We start from the raw sequence: 23,852 nt of genomic DNA, 5'->3' as shown, positions 1-23,852 counted from the left end.
CTTCTGGGAGTCAGAGGTTTAGGGACGTGGGGTCGTGTCTCTGACCATCTTAACTAATAACCATTGACGGACCCATCCTCCATGAACCGATCTAGTTCTTTTGTGAACCCAGTTATACTTTTAGCCTTTACAACATCCCCTGGCAATGAGTTCCCCAGGTTGACTGTGCGCTGTATGAAGAAGTGCTGCCTTTTGTTTTAAACTTGCTGCCTATTAATTTCATTGGGTGACCCCTGGCTCTTGTGTTATGTGAAGGGGTAAATAACACTTCCCTATGCACTTTGTCCGCATCATTCGTGATTTTATAGACCCCTGTCATATCCCCCACTTTAGTCATTTCTGAACGGTCCTAGTCTTTTTAACCTCTCCTCATATGGAAGCTGTTCCATACTCCTAGTCATGTCTGTCGCCTTTCTCTGCACCTTTTCTAATTCTGATATCTTTTCTAAGATGGGGTGACCAGAACTGCACGCAGTATTCCAGGTGTGGGTGTACCATGGATTTATACAGTGGCATTTGGTGGAATCTCCTTCCTTAGAGGTTTTTAAAGTCAGCCTTGATGAAGCCCTGGCTGGGATGATTTAGGTGGGGATTGGTCCTGCTTTGAGCAGGGGGTTGGACTAGATACCTCCTGAGGTCCCTTCCAACCCTGATAGTCTATGATTCTATGATTATGACATTTTCTGTTTTATTATCCATCATTTTCTAATGGTTCCTAATAGTCTGTTATCTTTTTTTGACTACCGCAGCACACTGAGTGGATGTTCTCAGAGAACTACCCACAATGACTCCAAGATCTCTTTCTTGAGTGGTAGCAGCTAATTTAGAACCCATCATTTTATACATACAGTTGGGATTATTTTTTCCTATGTGCATTACTTTGCACTTATTAACACTGCAATCACCTACCATTTTGTCACCCAGTCAACCAGTTTTGTGAGATGCCTTTGTAACTCTTTTTAGTTTGCTTTGGACTTAACTATCTTGAGTAATTTTGTATCATTTGCCAATTTTGCCACCTCAATGTTTACCCCTTTTTCCAGATCACTTATGAATATATTGAATAGGGCTGGTCCCAGAACAGACCACTGGCGGACACAACTACTTATCTCTCTCCATTCTGAAAACTGACCATTTATTCCTACCCTTTGGTTCCTATCTTTTAACTATTTATCAATCCATGAGAGGACCTTCCTTCTTATCCCATGACTGCTTACTTTGCTTAAGAGCCTTTGGTGAGGGACCTTGTCAAAGGCTTTCTGAAAATCTAAATACACTATATCCACTGGATCCCCCTTGTCCACATGCTTGTTGACCCCTTCAAAGAATTCTAGTAGATTGGGGAGGCATGATTTCCCTTTTCAAACACCACATTGACTCTTCCCCAACAAATTATGTTCAGCTATGTGTCTGACAATCTTGTTCTTTACTATAGTTTCAAACAATTTTCCTGGCTTGGGTGTGGGACTCTCCCTCATGTCCTCTAGGGTGAAAATGTATGCAAATAATTTATTTAGCTTCTCCAAATAGCCTTGTCTTCCCCGAGTGCTTCTTTAGTCTCTCCATCACCTAGTGGCTCACCCCCTATTTGGCGGGCCTCCTGTTTCTGATGTACTTAAAATTTTGTTGCTGTTAGTTTTTGTGTTCTTAGCTAGTTGCTCTTCAAATTCTTTCTTGATCTGTCATATTATACTTCTACATCGGACGTACCAGAATTTATGCTCTTTTCTATTTTCCTCACTAGGATCTGACTTCCAAATTTTAAAAGGATGCCTTTTTGCCTCCAGCCACCTATAGCTCTCCTGTCCATGACAGCTGGGCCTTTCCTGCAGCTCAGATAGTGCATGTGAGTTGTGAGCACTGAGCACAGACACCCGGGTCGGAGGCCACACACCTGCTCCTGGCAATCGGACCCTGGGTTCCAGAACAAGCTCTGGGGTTTGCCAAACTCTTGGCTCCTCTGGCTGACTGCCCCATGCGGGTGCTTGCTAATGAGCACTTGCTCTGAGCACCGCCCACTTGGGCTGGCGTTTCCGTTGCAGATCCAACTTCGGTACCTCTCAGACCAGTTCTGAGCAAGACGAAAGGAGGCTGCTCTTTGGAGTATGAAGACCATCCCCCTGAACACACAATCTGTGTGTGCAACCCCCAGCTGCATTGAACACCTGGCACACAGAGGGTGTGAAAAGCCATCCCTTATTGACAGAATGTTAGAAAGATGTAGGTGCTAACTTACTGCTGGGCCCATGGGTCCCACCAGCCCCTGCTCACCCTGTGTGCAAAGAACAGGAAAAGAATTAGTATTATGATGCACATGCGGCCATCCCCCAGTCTCTTCCTGGGGCCATTTCTCCATCACCCCAATGCTGAGGTTACCTGCCCATCTCGGGGTGCTGCTGCCCTCCCTGAGCAGCAGGAAGGAGGATGCAGCAGGCTGTGCCTGCCATGTCATCCCCAGCACCGCCCACGCTGAGCACAGCCTACTAACAGCTCTTGCAGACAAGTGACTAGGAAGTGGCCTTTCCCAGTGCTCACATACCACCAACAGACACAGGGGCCCTGGGACATTTCGGTTTTGTGTCCATGTTGTCGACAACACATCCAATTGCTCTGCAGCCTCCCTAACCATGAGCCAGCCTCAAACTCTCCACGCTCCCGCAGTGAGCTGACCTCCCTCGGCAGGTTCGGCCCTGGCAGCTGTGGGGGCCGAAGGGCAGGGACGGCTTGGTGCCCCGGCTGAGCATCGGAATGAGGTGTGTGGGGGGGGTGAGCTGAAGGAGATGTGGGCGCAGGGACAGAGCAATGTAGGCCAGTGGTTATTGGCTTTAACAGTGCAGTGAGTCATGGCCAGTCACGGCAGCCCCAATTCCCCAGGCTGGCCTGGGGACTGGGTGTGAGCCCTCACCGCATCCCAGTGTACACACTGCCTTCATATGAAGCGGCAGACTGGCCCTGAGCAGGCCCTGCCCTGGAGCTAGCTCCCCCACACTTCCCAGGGCGTGGTGCTCCACCCTGCGCCGGGCCGCCCAACGCTGGGGGAGCATCCAAAGCAGGCCAGATGAGAGCCCGAGTCAGCGCGTGACCTTGTCTCCTTTCGTGCCAGCTGAGATGCCCGTCCCATCTGGGCCGATGATCACTCCAGGATCTCCTTTCTCACCCTTCCAGCAGGAGATAAAACAAGCAGGAGTCAGAAGAGAGACCACCCAGCCCCTGCCCAAACAACAGCTGCCTTCCCACGGCTCTCCACGGCTGCCCAGGCGGCAAGGGAGAGCTGCTCTCCCAGTTTCTCTAACAGTTAAATACAAGCCCAGGAGCGTCACAGAGGGCTACGCTCTGGCTGTGGACTCACCCTGGATGGGGCGGTGCTCTGCTGCACTGCCCAGGAGCAGACTCTGACCTAAGAGAGGGATGGCTGACAAACGGATGGGGACTTCTGTCCCTTTCCTTTGCTTCTCCACCATCTCTCTGGGCTCCCAGCGTGGGAGAGCACAGCTAACCTCAGTAAAGTGTCATTGCTAAAGACTGGGGCTAATGAAAAATAATGGCACAAATTACCTATCGATTCTAAGGTCAGAAGAGACCACAGTCATCATCCAGTCTGAGCTCCTGTACAGCACAGGCCAGAGACCTGTCTCACAATAATCCTCAGAGCAGAGCTTGTAGACAAACATCCAATCTGGATTTAAGAAGTGCCAGTGATGGAGAATTCATGGCCCTTGTAAGCCGTTCCAATGGTTAATTGCTTTAATGGTTAAAAATCTACACCTTATTTCTCGTCTGAATTTGTCTAGCTTCAACTTCCAGCCATGGGATCCTGTTAGACCTTTCTTGGCTAGATTATCAAACATTTGTTCCCCACGTCTTATGTTCTGTTACCCAGGTAATCAAGTCACCCCTTAACCTTCTCTTTACGTTAACGAGCTTGAGCTCCATGAGTCTATCGCTATCAGGCAGGTTTTCTAATCTTTTAATCATTCTCATGGCTCTTCTCTGACCCCTCTCCAATTTATCAACAACCTTCCTGAATTGTAGGCACCAGACCTGGACACAGTATGGCAGCAGCACCAGTGCCAAATACAGAGGTAAAATAATCTCTCTGTTCCTACTCGAGATTCACATGGCTCAGTTTGCTCAGCTTCATTGTGAGCATCAGGAGAGAGAGCTAGCACGGCAAGAGCTCTCTGAGCCAAGCTAGGGCTTCTCACGGCATCATGGAAACCCCACGACTGGAGACATTTGAAACAAGACTCAACAGAAGGCAGCAGGGAGCAGTCCTGCAGCAGCACTGGGGATGGAGGGATGGGAGAAGCCAGAAGGTGATTTTACACCTGGTGTTTCTCTCATTCTATTCGTTCCACTGGCAGAGAGTGTGACCGCTGGATTCACCGGTACCAAGCAGCTGGAAGGAGCACAGCTGCTCTCCTATTACTCTCCTGGGATCTGGTGACTCCTCACAGAGTGACGGCCGCCAGCATGGTGGTCTCAGGTGCCTGAACCAATACAAATTTCCACGCCCCACGGGGCTAAAGGCGTCTGAGGTCAGTGCTGTGACACGACTGTGTTTGGTCCCTTCCACTATGAACTGGGAGCCGGCAAGTACCTGTCAGTGGGTCTGGGAGCCAGAGCGCAGGAACTTCGTAGACACATTGCCACAAATCAAAACCACCCCTTGAGCACGGGGGACAGAGACAAGCAGACAGGCCATCCTACCTTTGGTCCTGGGGTGCCTGGGAAACCTGGGTCTCCTGGGTCTCCTTTAGGTCCCATTGGGCCCTGCAGATGGAAGCAGGGAGGAATAGCCATTTAGACAGTATAGTGATGCAGGACACTCCTTTACTTCCAGTACTGTGGGCTTCCCGCAGGGACGCTGGAACAATTTGTACAGTGGGGGTGCTGAGAGCCATTGAACCAAACTGTAAACCCTGGATATGATCGAATCCACTTCAAGCCATTACCCCTAGTTCCAGCACCTATGACTTCTCCCAAGGTGGAGCAGGCAGGGAGACTCCTTCCCAGGGGTTAGAAAGCTCAGGCCCACAGAAGGTGTTTGCAGCTTGCTTCACCAGCAGCCTGCTTGCTTTGGCAGGCAGGAGTTTGCACTTAATGTATTCGCCCCCCCCCCCCAAAAAGTGTCTGCAATGTATTACTGCAGGCAAATGTGCTGTGCAGCCTCAGCTTGTCTCGCACAGCCTGTGTAGCAAGCACGTCTCCACAGACAATGTTACATAGTAGTTTAAAAAATCTTAAAGCTCTTGAAAGTGACGGGAATCAAAATGAACCTCAGCTCTGGCCCATTCGCAAGCAGGCCTCCCCAAACGCCCTGCCCCACCATCTGCCAGAGGCGGTGCCTCGTGGGCGCCGTGTTAGAAACAGTGAAGGGGCCAGATTCCCAGCCAGTGTACGCAGGCGTTGACTCCAGTGGGGCTGCACTGATTTACACCAGCTGGGGATCTGGCTGAGAGAGAAACTCAACATTTAGCTCCAGGTCCAGGCTGTGAACACCCCAGATTGGTGGGGGTCTGGATCTGGTTTGGGCTCCCACCGGGGACATGGGCTCCTCAGCATGGGGCTCAGGGAGCTTTCCAATTCTCAGGGCTCTGTCAGTAAAATCACAAAGCTACTCACCGGGAAGCCAGCATGGCCTTCTCTGCCCTGAGGAAAGAAACAGACACCTGTAAACGCTCTCTCCTCAGGCACTGGGACAAGTGTAAAACCACTGAGGCACAAAGGGGACTGCTGGGGCTGCTGACTGGACAAATGGCAGAGGGATGCTCAGGGCTACATACCTCAGGGCCTGGCAAACTAGCTAATGCTTTCTGAAAAGGAAAAGATACACGTTAGACCGTGGATCCTCGCTGTCTTCCTCCTCCCTCCCTCAGCGACGCCCAGAACTGACCTCTGCCAAGGGAGGGGCTGACCCAAAGTTCCCTGGGGTCATCAGGAAACGTGGCACTAACCTCGGCGGGCTTTGGCTCAGTCCCCCTGCTCTGCTCGCTAAGGGCGATGTGCCCTCTCCCCAGCGTGAAACGCCCCAACCAAACTCGGGTTCTACGGCTTTGCTCCTTTCCCATTTATCGCCACTTAGTCCCTCTCCCGCTGACGTGCTTTTATCATCTAGGGGTTACAGTGGACGAGAAGTTGGATATGAGTCAACAGTGTGCCCTTGTTGCCAAGAAGGTTAATGGCATTTTGGGCTGTATAAGTAGGGGCATTGCCAGCAGATCGAGGGACATGATCATTCCCCTGGCTGGGATGATTTAGTTGGGGATTGGTCCTGCTTTGAGCAGGGAGTTGGACTCAATGACCTCCTGAGGTCCCTTCCAACCCTGATATTCTATGATCTCTGCTGCACGTGGTCATTGTGTCAGGGCCTGGAAGCACACGGCCACATGTATATGGCACAGGTCCTGTGCTGAAGATCTCACCATTTAAAACAGTTAGAGATAACCAGGCAAGCTGTCTGAGACGTTAGGAACATAGCCGAAGAAAGACCTCCACCCATTTACTCAGTTTAGCCTCTGTTTAACTGCCCCATCAGTTTGGTCTAGCCCATGTCTTTAATCACTCATTCACACGTCCAGTGGCACACACGTGCCATATCACGTTCAGGGTGCACTGCCTGGCGCTGAGCTGGGCTGGATTTCCTGGGGTGTATTTTTAGTGATAGCACTGGCCTGGTCTAGCTCCCATTTGTCTGTGTTTTACCTCCAGCCAGCTCTGATTTCCCTTTGCCAAAACCCTCCCCTCTCTTCTTTCCTCTTCCAGCCCGTACCGCTTGCAGGGCCAGCCCGTGCGTTGCCTCTCTGAACTCACAGGGGTATCAGGGTGCGGGAGTGCTCTCAGGCTCGGGGCTTTTACTCCAAGTTAAACACGTGCCTGTCCCCAGGGAGCAGCTCCACAGCCCGGCCCAGCCCCGCCAGCAGTGACACACCTGCCGAAGTGCGCTCAAGCGCAGCCCGGCTCCAAGCTGCATGAGCCACGGGACGCTGGGGCCCCGGCCGGCCGGGGTCAGCACCAGCCCATAGTAACTCACCAGTGCTAGGCGGGAATGAAGCCACTGCTCAGCCTGGTGCTAAACCCGAAGGAACTGGCACACAGCAGCTGCTTGTGACTGCTGCAAGGGTGTGGGTAGAGAGGGAACAGGCTGAGAACAGCCTGGGCCCAGGGGGCCCAGAGACAGGCGTGCAGGCCGCAGGGGGACACGTCCTTACCTCTTCGCCCAACGCATAGATGACCTGTCCCGGGGGTCCAGGGAGCCCAGGGGGGCCTGGGGAGCCCACTCCATCTTGGCCTCGTTCACCCTGAGAAAGACAATTCAGTGCAGGCTTCCTTCCTACTGCACCCAACCTCAGCCCACATTGCCCCCTCTCGCAACTGTGGGGCCTTCCCCCCAAGCCTGCCCCCCCCCTCACCGCTCACAACTGCGGGCCCAGGCCCCCGAGCCCAGACCGTGCCCCTCACTGGGCCCCCAAGCCCAGACCGTGCTCCCACACCTTGCCCCCATGGGACCAGGCCCTGAGCCCAGACCGCGCCCCCACACCTTGCACCCATGGGACCAGGCCCTGAACCCAGACCATGCTCCCACACCTTGCCCCCATGGGACCAGGCCCTGAACCCAGACCGCGCCTCCCCCACCTTGCCCCCATGGGACCAGGCCCTGAACCCAGACCGCGCCTCCCCAACCTTGCCCTCATGGGACCAGGCCCTGAACCCAGACCATGCCTCCACACCTTGCATCCATGGGACCAGGCCCTGAACCCAGACCGCGCCTCCCCCACCGTGCCCCCATGGGACCAGGCCCTGAGCCCCGACCGCGCCTCCCCCACCTTGCCCCCATGGGACCAGGCCCTGAACCCAGACCGCGCCTCCCCCACCTTGCCCCCATGGGACCAGGCCCTGAACCCAGACCACGCCTCCCCAACCTTGTCCCCATGGGACCAGGCCCTGAACCCAGACCGTGCCCCCCCACCTTGCCCCATGGAACCAGGCCCTGAACCCAGACCGCGCCCCCACCTTGCCCCCATGGGACCAGGCCCTGAACCCAGACCGCGCCTCCCCACCTTGCCCCCATGGGACCAGGCCCTGAACCCAGACCGCGCAGACCCCCCCCACACCTGCCCCCCCATGGACCAGGCCCTCCCACACCTTGCCCCCATGGGACCAGGCCCTGAACCCAGACCGCGCCCCCACACCTTGCCCCCATGGGACCAGGCCCTGAACCCAGACCGCGCCTCCCCCACCTTGCCCCCATGGGACCAGGCCCTGAACCCAGACCGCGCCTCCCCCACCTTGCACCCATGGGACCAGGCCCTGAACCCAGACCGCGCCTCCCCCACCTTGCCCCCATGGGACCAGGCCCTGAACCCGGACCGCGCCCCCACACCTTGCACCCATGGGACCAGGCCCTGAACCCAGACCGCGCCCCCACACCTTGCACCCATGGGACCAGGCCCTGAACCCAGACCGCGCCTCCCCCACCTTGCCCCCATGGGACCAGGCCCTGAACCCAGACCGCGCCCCCACACCTTGCCCCCATGGGACCAGGCCCTGAACCCAGACCGCGCCTCCCCCACCTTGCCCCCATGGGACCAGGCCCTGAACCCAGACCGCGCCCCCACACCTTGCCCCCATGGGACCAGGCCCTGAGCCCAGACCCCTCCCCACCTTGCCCCCACCCTGAACCCAGACCGTGCCTCCCCCACCTTGCCCCCATGGGACCAGGCCCTGAACCCAGACCGCGCCTCCCCAACCTTGCACCCATGGGACCAGGCCCTGAACCCAGACCGTGCCTCCCCCACCTTGCCCCCATGGGACCAGGCCCTGAACCCAGACCGCGCCTCCCCCACCTTGCACCCATGGGACCAGGCCCTGAACCCAGACCGCGCCTCCCCAACCTTGCACCCATGGGACCAGGCCCTGAACCCAGACCGCGCCTCCCCCACCTTGCCCCCATGGGACCAGGCCCTGAACCCAGACCGCGCCTCCCCCACCTTGCCCCCATGGGACCAGGCCCTGAACCCAGACCGCGCCTCCCCCACCTTGCACCCATGGGACCAGGCCCTGAACCCAGACCGCGCCTCCCCCACCTTGCACCCATGGGACCAGGCCCTGAGCCCAGACCATGTCCCCACACCTTGCCCTCATGGGACCAGGCCCTGAACCCAGGACGCCCCCCCACCTTGCACCCATGGGACCAGGCCCTGAGCCCAGACCGTGCCTCCCTCACCTTGCCCCCATGGGATCAGGCCCTGAACCCAGACCGCGCCTCCCCCACCTTGCCCCCATGGGACCAGGACCTGAGCCCAGACCCTGCCTCCCTCACCTTGCCCCCATGGGACCAGGCCCTGAGCCCAGACCGTGCCTCCCTCACCTTGCCCCCATGGGACCAGGCCCTGAACCCAGACCGCGCCGCCCCCACCTTGCCCCCATGGGACCAGGCCCTGAACCCAGACCCCCAGACCGCCTCCCCCAACCTTGCCCCCATGGGACCAGGCCCTGAACCCAGACCGCGCATCCCACACCTTGCCCCCATGGGACCAGGCCCTGAACCCAGACCGCGCCTCCCCCACCTTGCCCTCATGGGACCAGGCCCTGAACCCAGACCGCGCCTCCCACACCTTGCACCCATGGGACCAGGCCCTGAACCCAGACCGCGCCTCCCACACCTTGCCCCCATGGGACCAGGCCCTGAGCCCAGACCGCGCCTCCCTCACCTTGCCCTCATGGGACCAGGCCCTGAACCCAGACCGTGCTCCCACACCTTGCCCCCATGGTGCCGGGCCCCTGAGCCCAGACTGCGCCCTCCACCTCGCCAGGCCTCCGATCCCAAACTGCACCCCCCCCGCACCCCCATGGGGCTGGGTTCCCAATCCTAGCGCCCCCCTCCCCCCAGTGGCCTGAGTGGCTCGGGTAGAGACAGAGCTTTGCGAAAGCCTGGCTTCCTCCCAGGCGTCCAGAGCAGCCCAAAGGCTGATGGGCCAGAAGCTGAGCTGGGCCGGCATGGCGGGAAGGGAGCCAGCCAAGCAGCGATGTGACACCGTTCAGAATCAACAAGGGACCAAAATACGCACACAGCCCCCTCCCCCCTAGAACCAGAACAGAGCTCAAGGGGCCAGGGGAGGTGGCTCCGTGTGCTCGCCTGAGGGTTCCCCAGAGAACGGCAGCATGCCCCGGCACCCAGCGCTGTACTCACTTTAGTCCCCTGGCTTCCCTTGTCACCCTTGGGTCCCTGCAATGAGAAGCGAGGGTGAGAGCTGCTCGCCTACGCGCCCAGGAGAGAGACACAACACACAATCTTGCATCCGACGAAGTGGGTATTCACCCACGAAAGCTCATGCTCCAAAACGTCTGTTAGTCTATAAGGTGACACAGGATTCTTCGCTGCTAACACACAATCTTTACTTTGCTATGGTGGCCTCTGAATCCACACTGCCGGTGTCCAGTTGCAAAGTGCCAGCAAGGTAGAAGGAGCAGGCTCTGGTACCTATGAGTGTCTAATGCTCACTTCAGAGACAAACTAGTCCTGCCTCCGCCGTCAAGGGAACAGCAGGGGAGCTGGTCCGGAGAGAGCAGAGACAGAACAGGCTCAGATGTCCCGGGACGTCTCCTGTGGCTACCAGGCTCTCCCCATTAGCAACTGTGCAGCAAGGGACAGCCCTGGTGGGAACGGCACCATCACACAGGTGAGCTGCATGAATGAACCATGAATGGAGGAGCTGAGCCTGATGAGGTAACCAAATGGGGTGAAACAGTCCTTCTTGGGGCTAGCAGGAGCTGCATCTCTGCTGATGAGAATGCCCCTGCCTCTTGGCATGGCCTGTCCTGTCCCCAGGAAAACAGCAGATGCCCCCCATTATCTGCTAGTGGAGTTTATACACCAGTGCAGACTCTGCACCTGGGGCGGGGCAGGGCAGGGCACCAAAAGGAATTGGAAACCTGGCCAAACATCAGAGCAGAATGGGACTCTCTGGAGTGCTGGGGGTGTGGGCAGGGACGGCGTGTGGAAGAGATGTGAACCGGGTCGGGGTGGGAAGCGATGGCCAGGGACGGGCTGTGAACAGCACAGGCAGGTCTGCTCAGCCGACGGAGAGCGACTCAGATGCATTTTATCAGTCTGCAGCGAGGACTTCAGTGACAGGGCAAGGGACACCTGACATTTGCTGCTGGGGAGCAGAACATCTGTATGTGTCGCTTGAACTGTACATAGCTGTGAGAACAATCCAGGTCCTGCTGTATCTGCAACCAGCACGTGCTGAAATCGCCCCACTGCAAACACCTGGGCAGGGTCCCTAAGAATAACAGATACTTCAGCGTTCACAAACAGCAGTTAGGGGGGGTCAGGAAGCTGGAATCCCGACACTTACCTGAGGTCCTGGGAAACCTTCCAGCCCTGGGCGCCCATCCACACCCGGAGCACCGTGGTTCCCCTGGAACACACAGACAATCACAGCACAGTGAGACTGAGAGCCCTGGTCCTTGGGGGTGTGAATCGCAGTCTGGCTGCCACAGGGCCCCACCCAGCTCCAGGCAGACCCCTAAGCCCAGCAGCCACTCTGGGCAACCTTGCTGTAGGGTCCACATAAGGGTTGTGGGTGGATTCTGTATCACAAGCCCACAACTTTACAAATCTGCCTGATGACACTGTTGAGCATTTTGAAATATTGACCTGTCATTCCACCTCGCCACCCCTGCCCCCAGAACCAGTAAGGGTTTGCATGATCTTGGGCCTACAAAATGAAGTTCTAATCTACGAAATGCACGTATTTAACACCCGCTACTGCCATCAGTAACTATGTATTTCAATCACAGGGGTACCGGAGGAGGGGAGTCGGGGCAGCCCTCAATTTTCATTAGATACACCGACCACCCTTTTAATGTGAAAAATATTCAGCCCATTATAAATATATTCAATAATAAGAATAATTTGAACCAAATTCTTAATGTTGGAATCATTATAAATGAATACTAGTGATCTCCCTCATTCAGACTATAGCTGAGTGCCCCAGGGTGAGTAATACGAGTCACGGCTTGTGATCTCCCAAAGCTAAAGCTGATTTCGTTAGGTCATTGCTACGCACCACACCTCCCTGCCCTGCACAGAACATGGTCCGTGGCAGTTTGGCGCGGTTGCATATGCATCTCATAGATTTACAAGGTGCATCACTCTCACAAGAGCAAGAAAGCAGGAATTTCTGCACAAAGGGAAAACTACGCAAGCACAACCATGAAGGGACTTGACCCCTCAATTGCCAAGTCCTTTGGAATCAGGAGAGAGGAGCAGGCCCAGAAAGCCCCGTCTCCAGCTGACCACAAGCCCTGTCTGCTACGCTTCCGGGAAGGAGAGACTTGTCATCGCGGATCCACCCCTAATGGATTCCAAGCACTTTTACCCACACACGCATGGAGATGTGCTCATTTTCCATTTTCTTTAAATGCTTTGGTTGTTGGGGGCAAGGAGCTGAGCTCCGGTGGTACCTTTGCCAATTTTTGCTGCCCAATTTCTGCCGTGTGTCTGACACGGTGGCACAATTTGAGTGTCTGTAGCAGGCAGGCACGAATTTGGTTGCCTGTTCAATGACACCAAGCTCTCTGCACTGATGTCACCTAGCAGAGAGAGGGAGCATCTAGCACACAGAGTCTTCAACACCAAGGCCAGGGCCAGACTAGTTAACCACTGTATCACAGCCTGAGTACATGGGCAGCTAACAGCCCTGGTACAAGGTGAGCCTGCTTCTAATTAGCAGTAGCATGAGTGTCTAGTCCAGCTCTCCCTTGGACTGGGGGGTTCCATGCTCACTAAAGATGCTGTGCCCTGTTTGCGGTAATGGTGCAAGAGCAAGACAAATACGTCAGTGTCGTCCGATAACACGGATATTCCCACCAGTTCCTCTTTCGTGACCATCACCATCTGTTGTACGAGGATGCTGTCGGCCTCCTCATGAGAGATGGCCACATCTTCTCCGTTGATCACCGCACCTCCCTGATTTATTTCAATCGGGCTGCCGACTCTGCTTGTGATGATTCGCTTGTGCTTTAACATGAGTCGTTAGTGAAACTTCTTGTCTTGAATGAGTTCTCTAAAAATCTTATCAATCAACTGCATCTTATTTTCAGTAACCATCAAGACAATTTTCTGTGGAGGTGTGACAGAGCGTACCAGGCCCAGAGGCCCCTGCTGTAAGCCACAGGGTCCTATCACACCCGCCATAGAAAAAGAGCAGTAGAGAAGCCCTCCAAGCAGCCTAGAGAGACTGTGCAGGAGGCAGCCAATTAGAGAAGGGCTGCAGGAAGCAGCAAATCAGAGGGTTGCAGACCCATGTAAAGGGAGCTGCAGAGTGAGAGTCAGGCAGTTGCTGCCTGGAGCTGGAGGAGTGAGGACTGTGTTCCGGGCTGGCTGAAGGAGCAGCAAGACCACAGACAGATCAGCTGCTGGCAGGGACTGGGTGAGCAAGACAGAAGTCCTGGCTGGCTGCTGGGACTGAGCCCAAGACAGTTGTTGGCAGGGACTGGGGGAGCAAGAGAGAGGTCCTCACTGGCTGCTGGGACTGAGTGAAAGGACTTCGGCCCTACGGTAAGGGTGAAGCATTGCGAAGGTGCTGGAGCGGGGGAGTGGGCCAGGGAACAGTAGAAGCACAGTGATTAGTTAAAGGGGTTTTGTTTTGTTGAAAGCCCACAGACTGTGTGTGAGACTTGCCCGGAGGGCTGAGTCACTGAAACCGCCTGAGAAACCAACAACAGGGGTCACCACAGACTGAGGGAGGTGCAGATGCACACACAGCCAGGGGGTGCTCACGAGAGGTGGGTACCACCTTGTTACAAGAGGTAGCTGTGTGCTTATACTCAACAGATGCACTCCGCTTGTTTCTGTAGCTCTGCTAGATCTTGTGACTCTCTTTGTGCTGAATTCTTGGTACCTGTCAAAGACAAGATACACGTCACCTGCTGCTAGCTTGTGCTCAAGGCAGACTTTGAAACTGGTCATAAAGTCCTTGATGATACCACCTGCTGGCCAGTGAACTATCCAAAGAACTGGCGAACTGCCAATGACCAAGCAGGTGATTTCTTGTGAAGTATGTCTAGTTGACACCTCGGTCTGCAGCTGCTTCTTGAGGCTACTCTGAGCCTTGGTAGAGGAGCAACTCCTGTGATAAAATATTCTTGAGGTCAATCTCTCATGAACTTGCTTATAGGCCAATCACTCTTGAATAGATAAGGCTAGTGTCCAATACCAACCTGTACATGCTTTTTTTTTTTTTTTTGTCACTGCCAGTGTCACTTGACATTGTGTCATACAACCCTCTGGGCCAGCTACGTTAAAATTCTGGCATTTGGCAAATAGCACTTGTAAGCGTGTGTTCACACACTGCTTGCAGCACCTCCTGCTGGCCATCCTGGGAATTAGCTCTGGCAGTCTCGCGTGCTCCCTCCAGTGGTGTCTTCCTCCATCTTGTCTCACTCCCGGATCCTCTGGGCAGGTCACTAAGGTCCTCCCCTTCCAGGGAATTCAAAGTGTTTCCAGATCCACTGTCCGGCTGGTGTCTCCATGCCCCGGCCACTCCCCAGTGGCTGGTAGGGGAACCCAGGCCCACCCTCTACACTGGGTTCTAGTCCAGGGACCCTGTGACAAGCAGCCACGGTCCGGGTCCAGTCCTATGTCTTGCTGTTGTTTCTCTGGGCTTCTTCCTACCTATCTGGCTTCCCCTCTCTCTGGGTTTGCCAGCCTCCAACTCCCGCCCCTCAGAGGGTCTGCAGCCTACCCAAACACCGGCTCCCATCTGCAGTCAGTTACCTGGCTTTATATAGACTCCGCCTGTTCCTAATTAGCTGCTCCAGCCTAAAGGGCCCCTGTTTGCAGCCACAGTAGCTGATTGGGCCCTCCTGCCGAGTGTGAGGAGCACGTGCCATCACAATGTGTCATCTACACTGACCAATGGTGGTGCCATTCTACCACCAATGTTTATTATTGCCTCCTGGTGCTTAGTGGGAGTCTAAGGGATTGATGCACAGCTCTAGCTTCTTCAATGGCTTCTCTGTCCAGTGCATCTGCCGCAATCCTGGATTTCATTTCTTCTTTAGGGTGCACTTGTATGTGAGTCTCACTGGTGTCTTTCATGTTTGCAATGTCTGCACAGGCGGAGGCTAAGAGCCCAAATCTTGAGCACCTCTGGCTTCAGGCTGATCCCAATGAGGCACTCATCTGTTGTCCTGACATGGCATCCCAGGAAATATGCTGCCTGCCAGGGGCCCGTATCCGAGACGTTATGGATGGATTGTCGAGGATCATCCGGCCCTCTATTATCGCATCCTACTCATCCATGTGGGCACTAACAGTACTGCGAGGTATGACCCTCAGCAGATCCGGAAGTGACTACAGGGCTCTGGGAGTATGGGTGAGGGAGTTGGGAGCACCACTGGTGTTCTCTTCGAGCCTTCTGGTCAAGGGTAGGGGACCTGGCAGACACAGATGCATCCTGGAGGTAAATGCCTGGCTGCGAAGATGGTGTCACCAGGATGGCTTTGGCTTCTTTGACCATGGGATACAGTTCCAGGAAGAAGGACTGCTCAATAGAGATGGGGTCCAGCTATCGAGGAAGTGGAAGAGCATATGTGGATACAGACTGGCTAACCTCATGAGGAGGGCTTTAAACTAGGTTCAAAGGGGACAGGTGACCAAAGCCAACAGGCAAGTCCAAATCATGGCAACCCGGGAGAAGGTTCGGAATCTGGGGGGAGCATGGGCTGTTATGGTAGGGATAAGGGAGAGACAAGAGAAAACTGTGGGGAGGGGAATCAAACCAGTATCTTAGAAGTCTGTATACTAATGCGAGAAGTACTTGAAATGCTAGTATATAAACACAACAAGGACATAGTTGGCATCACGGAGACCTGGTGGGATAATACACGACAGGAATAATGGTATAGAAGGGTACAGCTTGCTCAGGAAGGACAGGCAGGGGAAAAAAGGAGGAGGTGTTGCCTTATATATTAAAAACGTATCCACTTGGACTGAGGTTGAGATGGAAATAGGAGACAGACTTGTTGAGTCTCTGCGTAAGGATATAAGGGATAAAAAACAAGGGTGATGTCATGGTAGGGGTCTACTACAGACCACTTAACCAGGAAGAAGAGGTGGATCAGGCTTTTTTAAACAATTAACAAAATCATCCAAAGCTTAAGACTTGGTGGTGATGGGGGACTTCAACTACTCAGACATCTGTTGGGAAAATAACACAGCAAGGCACAGATTAGTCAACAAGTTCTTGGAATGTATTGGAGACAATTTTTTATTTCAGAAGGTGGAGAAAGCTACTAGGGGAGAGGCTGGTCTAGATTTTGACAAAGAGGGAGGAACTGGTTGAGAATTTGAAAGCGGAAGGCAGCTTTCTTGGAAGTGATCATGAAATGATAGAGTTCATGATCCTAAGGAATGGTAGGAGGGAGAACAGCAAAATAAAGCCAGTGGATTTCAAGAAGGCGACTTTAGCAAACTCAGGGAGTTGGTCGGTAAGATCCCTTGGGAAGCAAGTCTAAGGGGAAAACCAACTGACAGTTTTTCAAAGAGACATTATTAAGGGCACAAGAGCAAACTATTCCACTGCGTAGGAAAGATAGGAAGTCTGGCAAGAGACCACCCTGGCTTAACCAGGAGATCTTCAATGATCTTAAAATCAAAAAAGAATCCTACAAAAAGTGGAAATTAGGTCAAATTACAAAGGATGAATATAAACAAATAACACAAGTATGTAGGGACAAAATTAGAAAGGCCAAGGCACAAAATAAGCTCAAACTAGCTAGAGACATAAAGGGTAAGAAGAAAACATTGTAGAAATACATTAGAAGCAAGAGGAAGACCAAGGACAGGGTAGGCATGTTACTCAACGGGGGAGGGGGGAGAATAATATCAGAAAATGTGGAAATGGCAGAGATGCTTAATGACTTCTTTGTTTTGGTTTTCACGAAGAAGGTTGGTGGTGACTAGACATCTAACATAGTGAAAATGAGGTAGGATAGAGGCTAAAATAGGAAAAGAACAAGTTTAAAAATTACTTAGATAAATTAGATGTCTTCAAACCACCAGGGCCTGATGAAATACATCCTAGAATACTCAAGGAGCTGACTGAGGAGATATCGGAGCCATTAGCGATTATCTTTGAGAAGTCACGGAAGACGGGAGAGATTCCAGAAGACTGGAAAAGGGCAAATATAGTGCCCATCTATAAAAAGGGAAATAAGGACAACCCAGGGAATTACAGACCAGTCAGCTTAACTTCTGTACCCGTAAAGATAATGGAGCAAATAATTAATCAATCAATTTGCAAACATCTAGAAGATAATAAGGTGATAAATAACACTGAGCATGGATTTGTCAAGAACAAATTGTGTCAAACTAACCTGATAGCTTTCTTTGACAGGGTAACAAGCCTTGTGGATGGGGGGAAGCGGTAGACGTGGCATATCTTGACTTTCGTAAAGCTTTTGATACTGTCTCGCAAGACCTTCTCATAAAGCAAAATGCAACCTAGATGGAACTACATAAGGTGGGTGCATAACTGGCTGGAAAACCGTTCTCAGAGACTAGTTATCAGTGGTTCACAGTCATGCTGGAAGGGCATATTGAGTGGGGTTGCACAGGGATCCGTTTTGTGTTCGGTTCTGTTCAATATCTTCATCAATTATTTGGATAATCGCATAGAAAGCACACTTACAAAGCTTGCGGATGATACCAAGCTGAGAGGGGTTGCAAGCGCTTTGGAGGATAGGATTAAAATTCAAAATGATCTGGACAAACTGGAGAAATGGTCTGAACTAGATAGGATGAAATTCAATAAGGACAAATGCAAAGTACTTCATTTAGGAAGGAACAATCAGTTGCACACATACAAACTGGGAAATGACTGACTAGGAAGGAGCACTGCAGAAAGGGATCTGGGGGTCATAGCGGACCACAAGCTAAATATGAGTTAATAATAACTGGAGTATTGTGTCCAGTTCTGGGTGCCACATTTCAGGAAAGATGTGGACAAATTGGAGAAAGTCCAGAGAAGGGCAACAAAAATGATTAAAGGTCTAGAAAACATGAGCTATGAAGGAAGATTGAAAAAACTGGGTTTGTTTAGTCTGAAGAAGAGAAGACAATTTTCAAGTACATAAAAGGTTGTTACAAGGAGGAGGGAGAAGAATTGTTCTTCTTAACATCTGAGGACAGGACAGGAAGCAATGGGCTTAAACTGCAGCAAGGGAGGTTTAGGTTGGACATTAGGAAAAACTTCCTAACTGTCAGGGTGGTTAAGCACTGGAATAAATTGCCTAGGGAGGTTGTAGGGGACTGGACTATATGACCTCTAGAGGTCCCTTCCAGTCCTATGATTCTACGCCACCATGGCTGCACCTCTACCTTGGGAAGGCGGTTTCAATGTATCTATCCTATTCCTGGAACATGGTGCAAGACATCCTCATCCTTCGTGAACTGCTCTAAGACGCTACCTGGTAAGTATTCCGTGGGTCACAGGTAATATAACCCTTTCCGTGTGGAGCCCTAGGCATGGATAACAGTATGAAACAAAGTAGGCCTGGTCTTAGCAGAACAGTAACACACCAGGTATTAGCTTGCCAAGCATGCGCCTTCCTGATCAGAGAGCAGGGTACAAGAACATCCAGTGTTCTCAAGAGATGATCCAGGAATACACCACGCCTCCTTAGATAAGGATGGGAGGACAAGAGCACAGTCAACTTGTGGAGGTTGTGAAGGCTAGGACTATAACAGCGTTTAAAAGAGAACTGGATAAATTCATGGTGGTGAAGTCCATAAATGGCTATTAGCCAGGATGGGTAAGGAATGGTGTCCCTAGCCTCTGTTTGTCAGAGGGTGGAGATGGATGGCAGGAGAGAGATCACTTGATCATTGCCTGTTAGGTTCACTCCCTCCGGGGCACCTGGCATTGGCCACTGTCGGTAGACAGATACTGGGCTAGATGGACCTTTGGTCTGACCCGGTACGGCCGTTCTTATGTTCTTATGACCATGGATTTTGTTCAGTTAGCAGGTATAAGATACAGGAGAATGACAAAAAGCACGTGGAACAGAATGCGCCACCTGTTTGTACTGATGTCTGCAAGGAGAGTGGAAGGAGAGCCATCTTTGTATCGGCCACGGGGACGCTCCCTGATATGCTATTGAGCCTTTACCTTGTCTCAGGCAGATCTGTTAGTGTCCCTGTGACACACTGGACAGGGTGATAGGACTGTGCTCTGCTAACAATAAACCTGGCCGAGCACCTTTGCCACCAAACCAAGCCTGTGGCCTTGAGTAACACTGAGCTCTATGGATCAGCAGGGTGTATAGTGCCGCTAACGCCGGTGCTCCTGAACAGCAGAACCAGCAGCGCTCCGCAGCACGACCACCTCCGTGCAGAGCAGGCATGCCCCGCTGCCAGGGAGTAAGGCAGCATCAGTGTCACAGTTTCTAGATGCAGTGGCCCATCTCCTCTCTCTGCTCTTATGTACATCACCAGGTCTCAGTTCAAGGTAGGGGAGGGGGAGGGACGTACTAGCAAGGTATACTGCTAATGCAGACATCACATATGTACCTTGGAGCTAACCATGTTCCATAACAAGATATTACTCTGACGTTTTCATTACAAATACCTGAAATCCAACAAAAGTGGGGGGGCAGGGGAGGGATAGCTCAGTGGTTTGAGCATTGGCCTGCTAAACCCAGGGTTGTGAGTTCAATCCTTGAGGGGGCCAGTTAGGGATCTGGGGTAAAAATCTGTCTGGGGATTAGGTCCTGCTCTGAGCAGGGGGTTGGACTAGATACCTCCTGAGGTCCCTTCCAACCCTGATATTCTAGGATTCTATGAGAAGTGGTTTCATGTGTCACTTGGCTTGTCAGTCAGGAGGGGCATGGTATCAAGGGCTCACATTTCAAAATGCTCAACAATGACAAGGTGTCAGCAGGCAGGTTCTCTGAATCCACAAAAACCCCCACCCCCACTGTCTGGACACTGCTTGCATTGGCTCCCGGTCCACTCATGGACTGGGCGGGGCAGGAGTGGAGCCATCATCCCTTCAGCTAGAACTCGTAAAACGGGGTTGAAGATTGTATGAAGTGATCCTACCTTTTGTCCTGGCAAGCCAGGCAGCCCAGGGCTGCCAGCGTCCCCCTGGAAGGTAAAGAACAGTAAATCAGTATGGAGGAGGGCCTCTCCTGCGCGTAGCATGGAAAATGTGTGCTGGAAATGCACGTTTCAGAGGCTGCATGGACCATCCCATGGACCAGGCATGTGAGGGGGGTCATGGGACTGACAGCAACAAGCTGCATGTGTCCATGCCATGGCTCACCAACGCTGTCCTTCCTTCCATCTCAAGGCACAAAGGGCAGTCAGGTGGCTAATTCCCAATGACTCATCGGGAGCCCGGCCCCTTAGCTGCTCTTTGTGCCTCTGGAAACCGCCCAGGCTTTCAGAGCACTCCTGGGGATGGGGTGGGGTTTGTCCCTGCATAAAAACAGCTCCTCGCTCTGAGGCAAAGGAATAACGAATATCACGGAAAAGTCCTGCGGGGACATCCTGGCTCCAGGGAATTTAATGGCAAAACGCCCTTCGCTTCAGCAGGGCCAGGATTCCTCCCGATGCGTCTCCCTTGCAGACTGATTGTGGGGCAGCGCTCGGCTGTATAACAGCACAGCAATACCCTATGTAATATGTACTACGAATCGGTCAGCGCTCAAAACGGACCAGACACGTGCTGGCCAGGATCGCCACGCAGAAAGGCTACTGCCCAGATTTTTTGAGACAACAGCATAATATTCTAATTCCTGCTGTTCTCTCCGCTGACTTCTGTACTGCTCCTGGGGCGTTCCCATGTGATCTGGTCAATGCCTATTAGAGAAGAGGGAAGGATCTTCTGTAACACACGCCAGCGTGGAGAATGTAGGAGGGCCAGGGAAAGTTCCCCACTCTGCACAGGACGGGGACTCCCCCGAGAAGAGCGCTCCCCAGGGACGGGAGCTGGATCAGCCCCAGGGACTGGCTATTTCATCAGAGGATGCATCTCACTGTACTGCTTGGCAGGGGCTGAACAGCTCAAGTCCTGCTAGGGCAGATAGGTACACACAGATTCCCAATGGCTCCTGACCTTGAGTCCGGGGAGTCCCGGTGGCCCCTGTATGAAAAGTGAATAAATACAACATGGTATCAGGCAAATGAGCCGAATGAGCGCGTGCCCCCTCAGAAGCCCCTGAACCGCTGGGTACTTTGGTGTTTGTTAATAATTTCCCTGCAGAAAGACACCAGCGGAGCCCCCAGGAACACATGCTGCCCCGGGGTGTTGTCACTCACTCCCAGCCAGGGCTCCGGGCGGGCGCTGCCCGGCGAGCCGGCCTGCTGGGGGGCCGGGCGGGCGCTGCCTGGCGAGCCGGCCTGCTGGGGGGCCGGGCGGGCGCTGCCCGGCGAGCCGGCCTGCTGGGGGGCCGGGCACAGGTGGGCAGCTACAGGCTCGAGCTGCATGCATGAAGTCCATGGACTTGGCGGGGGGGTCATTTCCTTGCTTAGCACCCTGTGCAATGCCTGGTTTCCTGGGCAGGGTGGAAGAATCCCCTGGAAGGGAGAGCCAGGGTTAACCGACGGCCAGGGGGACTTACCCGTGGCCCTTCGGGTCCGCGCTCTCCAGGAACGGCAGAAAGGACGGGCACCCCCGAGCCTTCCATGTCTCCCTAGGGTAACAAACACCCGGTGAGACGCAAACCCAGCTCACTCTGCCACCCGGGGCCGAAACAAGGGCAGAGGCACAGGAGCCAGGCTGTTCTGCAAGGCAGAACCACAGCAGGCAAACAGCGAATGGGAGCGGTGTCAGGGCCTAGCCGTCAGCTTAGCCTTTTCTTCACAGAGCCAACCAGCTGTGGGATGTGGTACCCGGGGCACGGCCCGCAGGCCTCCGAGCTCAGACAGCAAAACAGCAGCCGCCCGGGGAGCACCATCACTGTGCACAGCCACAACCCCCTTCCCCTCCCCACACCTGCCCCAGAGCAGTGGGAAGGGAAAGGTCCCCATGCACTGGAGGGACACTGGGTTCTGCCCCACCACACAGCTGCAGGGCCTGCCAGCTCAAAGCCACTTGGCTAGCGGGTCGCAGGTCAGAGCGAGGGGGCTGGGAACACACGAGTCAGCCCAGAAAGGGGGTCCTACAGGCAAGAGCTGGGATCCCATTAGGGTCCCAATGGTGGGTCCAATGCAGGCACCAGAGCGGGTGGACAACACGCTCCCCACAGGACCCCCTGTGGGACCCACACAGAGCACATGGGCAACGTGCTCCCGACGAGACGCCCCAAGTGCGGCCCCCCAGAGCGTGTGGGTAACGTGCTCCCGGCGGGATGTCCCGAGTGGGGCCCTCCCAGAGCGCGTGGGTAACGTGCTCCCCCTGCAGGACGCCCCCAGAGGGGCCCCCAGAGCGTGTGGGTAACGTGCTCCCGGTGGGATGCCCCGAGCGGGGCCCTCCCAGAGCGCGTGGGTAACGTGCTCCCGGCGGGATGCCCCAAGTGGGGCCCTCCCAGAGCGCGTGGGTAACGTACTCCCCCTGCAGGACGCCCCCAGAGGGGCCCCCAGAGCGTGTGGGCAACGTGCTCCCGGCGGGATATCCCGAGTGGGGCGTCCCCAGAGCGTGTGGGTAACGTGCTCCCGGCGGGATGCCCCGAGTGGAGCCCCCCAGAGCGTGTGGATAACGTGCTCCCCCTGCAGGACGCCCCGAGTGCAGCCCCCCAGAGCGTGTGGATAACGTGCTCCCCCTGCAGGACGCCCCCAGAGCGTGTGGGTAACGTGCTCCCCCTGCAGGACGCCCCCAGAGGGGCCCCCAGAGCGTGTGGGTAACGTGCTCCCCCTGCAGGATGCCCACTAACCGATGGCAGGAAGAGAGTGTGAGGATTTCAATCTGTGTCGCAGCCATGGCTGATACTTACAAATCCGGCCTCGTAGCCTGGCCCAGGAGGTCCAGCAGGGCCTGGGGGACCGGGTGGTCCTCGTGGTCCCATTGGTCCAGGAAGCCCTGCCAGCCCGGTTTCCCCTGGGGCTCCGGCCAGCCCCATCTCACCCTTACCGCCCTGCAAGCGGGAACAGAAGGATCCCTGTCACACAGCCAGGCTACGGCCCAAGCGCTGAGGCCGCAGAGCCTGCAGGGGGAGGGTAGCTCCCGGGCACACCAGAGCAATGGGATCTAACAGCTCGGAGCCGAGGGGAGCGTTCCCTCCCCCTCCCCCCGCAGCCGGAAGCACAGCACAAGCCAAGACCGAGCAGCAATTCAGACAAACGAAACAAGCGACCCGAGACCCATGTCAGTCACCAGCACTCCCGAGCCAGGCCCAGAACCACCTAGGCTGGCAGACTTGATTAGAAACACAGGCACCTTTCAGGGAGGTGAGAAACTCACCCCTGTAGTTAGTGCCAGGTTCTGCGTCCTCACTGCTCTGCGGGGGCGCCCTTCCCCTGCCCTGCAGCACCCGGTCTCTCCTGAGCAGAGACTGCCGGACCCACCCCCGTATCGCCAGGCCAGTGCTCTCTGCAATGTGGGAAACGTCCTCTGGGGTGTGTATGTGAAACTACCAACCTCATTTCTCCTTAGGAAATGCTGCTCGGAAGCCTGCCAGGCTGGAAAGGCAATGAACTGAGTTGAGGCACCTCTCCACACACGTACAAGGAAGCACGGGAATGGCTAGCATCCCTCTGCAAGTTACATGTGCAGATCTCTCTTTTTTTAAAAAAAAGACCCTGCACTGTGTCTCCTAGTACAATTGTGTATGTCCTGGGAGCTCAGAGGCACGCCCCCGGCTTCGCCCAGCCCACTGCACGCTTTCCTCACCAGTCA

At 54.5% G+C, this 23,852-nt stretch overlaps 1 protein-coding gene across 3 annotated transcripts in view; it reads right to left on the bottom strand.

The window, feature by feature from the left end:
- The window catches only part of COL18A1 (collagen type XVIII alpha 1 chain), a 269,164-nt gene that overhangs the window by 19,821 nt on the left and 225,491 nt on the right, over positions 1-23,852 (bottom strand). For all 3 annotated transcript variants that reach the window (XM_039494504.1, XM_039494503.1, XM_039494502.1), the window contains 12 exons: positions 22,951-23,091; positions 21,640-21,711; positions 21,135-21,161; positions 20,117-20,161; positions 11,364-11,426; positions 10,193-10,228; positions 7,212-7,301; positions 5,787-5,816; positions 5,626-5,652; positions 4,711-4,773; positions 3,084-3,158; positions 2,237-2,272 (listed from right to left, as the gene is read on the bottom strand). In XM_039494504.1, the coding sequence (XP_039350438.1) occupies positions 2,237-2,272; positions 3,084-3,158; positions 4,711-4,773; positions 5,626-5,652; positions 5,787-5,816; positions 7,212-7,301; positions 10,193-10,228; positions 11,364-11,426; positions 20,117-20,161; positions 21,135-21,161; positions 21,640-21,711; positions 22,951-23,091 (705 nt within the window). The remainder of the gene's footprint in view (positions 1-2,236; positions 2,273-3,083; positions 3,159-4,710; positions 4,774-5,625; positions 5,653-5,786; positions 5,817-7,211; positions 7,302-10,192; positions 10,229-11,363; positions 11,427-20,116; positions 20,162-21,134; positions 21,162-21,639; positions 21,712-22,950; positions 23,092-23,852) is intronic.

Source organism: Mauremys reevesii, linkage group 11 (assembly GCF_016161935.1).
Source record: "Mauremys reevesii isolate NIE-2019 linkage group 11, ASM1616193v1, whole genome shotgun sequence".
In the NCBI taxonomy this organism is placed as follows: Eukaryota; Metazoa; Chordata; order Testudines; family Geoemydidae; genus Mauremys; species Mauremys reevesii.
This window is presented reverse-complemented; position numbering and strand designations above follow the sequence as displayed.